Genomic DNA, 6006 nt, shown 5'->3' with positions numbered 1-6006 from the left:
TGGAGTTCACAACTCCTAATACTCAACTCGTACTTCTCGATCATTGGGCTAAACATACCTTTCGGGTCTTTACTTGCTTGAAAATTATTATCGACTTTGAATGACTAAATTTAAGATTTAATGAAAGAAAATTTAAAATGTCGGCAAATGAAAATATCAATGTCTCAATTTTATGAAAATGTCAACAAAATGTCGACATCGATAGATATTTTAGAAATAAACACATAAAAAATAAAATAAATATTTTTATGCTTTTTAAGCAAGTAAAAATTATTCCTATTATATCTACATTACTGATATTTTATTACTTACTTTTAATGTTCCATATATTTTTTATACGATATAATAAAAATACCGATTCACTCCTCATATTGATATCAAATCTATGAAGATATCTGACATGTTGACAAAAATTTAATTCAATTTGTTCATACATAAAATTTGTCTTCATAAATTTTCATGAACCCCACATCAATATTAACGAGTCCCACTTTATTTATACAAGCGTGTTGACATGACATATAAGTGGAGATCGATACTATTGTAGTATAGTAAATTTTGGGGAAGTAGAGGGACTAAAAAGCTATTTAAGGAGAGAGAGTTGAAAGAGAGAGATAAGTGGTTGTTGTACCAATGGGGTATAGAGAATCTATAGAAAGATCTCAAGCATGAGAGAAAATACAAACCCTCTCAACACACACACATGACATCTACTATACTTCTTCTCTAACTATTCTTTAGCTTCCTTTTCTTTTTTTTCTCTCCTCACCCACTTGTTCATAAAATCCTCCAATATTACCACACCCACCACCCCTCCCATTTTTGCTTCCTTCTCTTCCTCTATAATGTCAAAGTTACCATTATTATTGTGAGATTTTGAAAAATATAAATCAAAATCATCTTTCTTGATCTTTCAAGAGGCTTCTTGAGGAGAAATGGAAACAGAAGTAAGGGAAGTACAACACCATTTCCATGTATTGGCTGTGGATGATAGTCTTATAGATAGAAAGCTTTTGGAAAAGCTCTTAACAATTTCTTCATGTGAAGGTAATTAATTAAAATTATATATATATATATATATATATCTATATTTATTCCTAATTTTTTAAAAAAAACTGATTTTTTCTTTCCAATAATACCCCTAGCAGTTACTTGTGTGGAGTCTGGTGATAAAGCTCTTAGATATTTGGGTCTTCTTGATGATCTTGATAAATTTTCTTCTTCTGCTGCTGCTAATTCTTTTTCTTCCTCACAACTCTCCCAACAACAGGTAATTAATTTTCATTAATTTTATTTTTCTTCTCTCTCTTTCTCTCTCATCTCTTTTCTTCAATGCATGCTTAAAGAAAGACAATCAAATTCAAACATGAACAAATTTGAATTATGTGTTAGAAGAACTGATGGATGATGAATTATCATAATGTCTTTGGAATGACTTTAGAAGAAAAAATGTTTGGAATTTTTAATAATTTAAGGTGTGTTTTTAGTCTAGATTTTAGATTATCCAAAGTGGATTATAAAAAAGAAGGGTAATTAAGTATTTAAACCATCTTAAAAAAAATGTAGTAATAAATAAAAACATGTTAAATATGTTATCCTTAAACAAATTGGTATAATAACATTTTTATTGAAAATATTGTTTTGGGATAGATAGGACATTTTGTTATATTTAAAAATATTTTTAATAGTTTTATCATTTAAAATAATTATTTTTTTTCAAAAGTATTTAAATTAAAAGGTATTTCAAATTAAACCAACTCTTATAGATTGATTATCTCCCACCAAGGAGGATGAGATTAAAAAATTAAAAAAAAACGAAAAAAAAAGAGTAATATTTCTTGAAAATTTGTGCATCACCATGTGAAGAAAATTTTGAGTAGAATTAAAATTAATATAACTTTTTCCAACTGTGCATTCAATCAGCCGGGAATTGATGAAGATTTTCTGTGGAATATATTTTAGACAGGGGGACCCCTATGTTTTTTTTTTTCCTCCTTTTTTTTTAAATACCCTGATTTATTTTAAATATTGTAAATCATTTAGATCTTGATTTTTCATTACAGGAAGTCAAAGTCAACCTAATCATGACAGATTATTGTATGCCTGGGATGAGTGGTTATGATCTACTCAAACGACTCAAGGTCAATTCCACTATCACCCTTTCATACATGCAACAATTAATCCCGTTTTTTTTCCACCTAAATTTTCGGTTATATATTATATAATTCTTTATTTTAGCTAACTAATTCAAAATGACAATTAAAAATGAGAACTCTATTTATAAATTTATTCGTTTAAATTCTATTTTAATCTTCCAACTTTGAATATTGTTTTAAAGATGTTTACTTTGGTTTATATTATTCTAACTAGATTGCTTGTGTTATGACTGAGCTACTAAATAAGTTAACTACACTAAAAAAATCTACGGTTTCAATCTTGAATAAGATGGTAAAGCGAGTATGGGATAGCTTGAAAGTCATTTTTAGTTCAAGATTTTGATTGTTCACTATTTTGGCGTATTGGTAGTGGATATTTAACTTCATTTTCATCTTACTCAATACATTTAAAACCCAAAAATATATGTTGCCTCATATTTCCATTTAATTTTTAACAAAATTTTAACTGCAAGACAAAGATGAATACTTTTTAATAGTTCAGTGACTAAAACGAATGTTTTCAAGAGATTGGGAATCAAAATAGAACAAAATTCAACATTCTGAGACAAAAATAGGATTTAAGTTTATAAATTAAAAATACTTAAGTATATCCTAACTATACTCACCCAATTTGACTAAATATAATTTGTCATGCGACAAATTTTTATTATTTTATTGTTTTTATATATGATTAGAGTATGGATTCATCTTAATATTATTTCTTTACAAATAAGAAAGCAAGATATCTAAATTAGAATGAAAGATAAGTATAATATATTAAAGAAAAAAAAAAAAAGTAGAATGGATTCCAAGTCAGTAAACAATGATAATAATGGACAAAAAAACTTTACCTGTATATAGGAAGTCCAGGCACCCAAATTTTGCAAAATTCGACTTTGTCAATATATGTATAAACTGCATTATTCTGTAGCTTTCTCAGGACCAACTTTGTTTCTATTTTATCAAAAAAAATAATTCAAATTGCTTGAATGAAATCAAATAGCCCAAATTTGAAAGGTATAAGAGATAGCAGGCATATTTGAAATTAAACTTATTCTTACTTTTTTTTTTTTCTTAATCGACATTTTTTTCAAAATGAACATAAGTCAACCGACATATAATATGTGTTAGTAACTAAGATATTTGTAGTTTGAATCTCTCTACCTCTAATTTACTTCGAAGAAAGAAAAGAAACCATATGTCGATTATATAGATATTGGTGGACATGACTCTATTGTAATCATGAATAGTTTCCACTTTCTCTTTTTGCTAAATCAAGGACGTTCGATAATTATTTTTCATTTTTTTAAATTTTTTAGAACTAAGTTTATAAATCCTATTTCTATTTATAAATTCCTTTGTTTTGCTATCCATTCTCTACCAATATTAAAAAAAAAAAAAGATAAATAAATTTTGAAAACTAAAAAAAAGTAGGCTTAGATTAATCATCGGTTTTTCCCTTTTAAAAAAGTATATTTGTTTCCTCAAATTTATTTTCCTTAAAAAACACATTTGAATTCTTAAGTCAAATTTCAAAACAAAATCAAGTTTTTTAAAAATACTTTGGTTAGTTTTCAAATTTTGGTTTGAAGAGAAGAAAATTAAAAACTAAATAGTTATTAAATGATAAGATTCATTTTTATTTATAAAATTTCACTATAAATTCAACCATAATAAAAAAGAGAAAATAGAAAGAAACGAACATAAAACCATAACCACATAGATTAAAGTAATATAATGAGATGAGTGTTATTAACAGTAATTGGTGCATTTGCAGGGATCTTATTGGAAGGATATTCCTGTTGTTGTGATGTCATCAGAGAATGAGCCTTCAAGAATCAATATGTAAAATATATGCTAACTCTCACATTAAATTTTCTCATTAAAATTCACTTTCTAATATTACACAAATTAAAAACAATCATAATGATACTAATTTTAATCTATAAACTTCTCAAACATATGAACAAAATTTGAACTTACAGGTGTTTGGAAGAAGGAGCAGAGGAATTCCTTCTAAAGCCTCTTCAACTATCAGATGTCAAGAAACTTGAGCCTCACCTTCAAAAATCCCTCACTCTTTGTTCTGCAGATCAAGTCAAAGAAGAAGAAACAACACTCGCAATCGAAATTGGAATCACCGACGACGAAAATAACTCGAAATTAGAAGGGAGTAAGAAGAATGAAAATAGCATTAATAATAGTTTGAGCAAGAGAAAGGCAGCGACTCCAGAACATTGTGAAGAAAGACGGCCAAAACTGAAAGAATTGCAAGCTGGAGTATGAAGAAATGGGGGCATTGGCATTTCGTCGAACACCTTTGCTGAAATAATTTGGAGTTACAGCGGCGTATTGATATATAGAGAGAGATTTTCAGGTGGAAAAAGGGGAATTTGGAGATGTAAAATGGATTGTTATTTTGTAATTTCTTTGGTGGTCTTTGATAATGAATACCTTTTGTGTTGTTAGATGGATGAAGATGGAGGAAAATCTCCCAAAATTGGGATGTTTTTGGAGGCCAATCGGTTAATAATTCTAATTTAAATATCAATTTTTTCTTTACAACGCGAGAGAGGGATCGAACCTGACGTTGACGTCGAGGTTGATAATATATGCTTTATATCAGTTGAGCTATCTATGCTCTTTTTGACGTAATGAAGAGTTCGTTTGGTAATGATCTCATTTTTTTTAATGTTTTCTATTTTTAGATTTATCTTTATTTTCTTTTAAATTTTTTGTTATGTTTTTATCTATTTTAAAGTAACGGATGAATTCTTAATCACATTTTAAAAACAAAAATTACATTTTTGAAACTACTTAAACATGTTAAATGAGTGAATGATAAAATATTCAAAGTTAGTGGTGGAAGTAGTTATTGTAAGGTTAGTTTTCAAAATTCAAAAATTAGAAATTGTTTATCAAACAGGGGTGTTGGGATGTTGTTTACCCTAGTTGGTGTCCTCTATTCTTAATGAGGATTTATCCTGTGGTTAGTTTTTGGCTTAACGAAGTATATAATTTCTTTATTTGGACCCCAATCAAGTGCTTTGAATCGTTTTTCGAACTCCATGCAATAGATATTTCAAAATAATCAAAATTATTTGAAAAGTTTATCTAAATTTGTTATCATTAAAATATTAATTAATTTAAAATTAAGAGTAAAAAAAAAGTCAAAACTTACATATCGTCACAAATAGAGATGTCCACGGGATAGGGCAAGACCGAGATGGCTTCACCATCTATGTTTCTATTTCATTCCTTATCCCTGCAAATTTTTATAGGGGAATTAGAGTGGGGATTCCCTCGAAGAATACGTAGGAATCGAGTTCCTACATGAGCATTTTTTCCGATTTAGCTTTTTTAAATCACTAAAGTTTTAATTAAATAGTTAAATTTCTCACTTATGGAAAATTTAAATTTAAGAGAAAATACTCAAATTTTTAGTAGAAGGAAATATTTATTTATCAATAGATTTAAACGTTCAATTTAAACATATTCATTATCTTATCAATTAATAAAACTTCAAACTTAAATATAATATTTATATAATAAAAATAATAACATAATAATAAATTATTATAATAAATTTAAAAAGAGGTAAACAGGACGAAGACGGAGACGGAAATACATTCTTCATTTTTATTTAGAACTTATGAAATTTTTTAACGAGGAATCTCTACCCCTAAGAGAGCGAGTCCGCGTAGAGAGAACAAACATCCTAATATGGGCACTCTCACATCAGAGGACTAATTCAAACAAGCTAATAGACATGGAAAAATAATTTGTTAAGAATGTATAACAATTCAAAGTTTAAAACTAATAAATAAATAGGGTTAATAAATGGAACGAA

General features: G+C 27.6%; 1 protein-coding gene across 2 annotated transcripts; it reads left to right on the top strand.

Moving 5' to 3' along the window:
• Positions 1–616: 616 nt before the first annotated feature.
• LOC120075206 (two-component response regulator ARR17-like) lies at positions 617–4624 on the top strand. Of its 2 annotated transcripts, none has more exons than XM_090312588.1 (5): positions 617–1047; positions 1149–1270; positions 2064–2141; positions 3934–4001; positions 4142–4624. In XM_090312588.1, exons 1-5 carry the CDS (start codon positions 936–938, stop codon positions 4440–4442), a joined length of 681 nt encoding a protein of 226 aa, XP_090168714.1. In that variant the 5' UTR covers positions 617–935; the 3' UTR covers positions 4443–4624. The 2 variants fall into 2 exon arrangements, with proteins under 2 accessions (XP_090168714.1, XP_090168713.1); XM_090312587.1 differs by having other exon boundaries at positions 799–1047; positions 1146–1270.
• The last annotated feature ends 1382 nt before the right edge of the window (positions 4625–6006 follow it).

This window comes from Benincasa hispida, chromosome 4 (genome assembly GCF_027475165.1).
Source record: "Benincasa hispida cultivar pf3 chromosome 4, pf3_genome.v1.1, whole genome shotgun sequence".
Classification (NCBI taxonomy): Eukaryota; Viridiplantae; Streptophyta; class Magnoliopsida; order Cucurbitales; family Cucurbitaceae; genus Benincasa; species Benincasa hispida.
The sequence above is the reverse complement of the archived record's forward strand: the minus strand, read 5'-3'. Positions and strand labels throughout refer to the sequence as shown.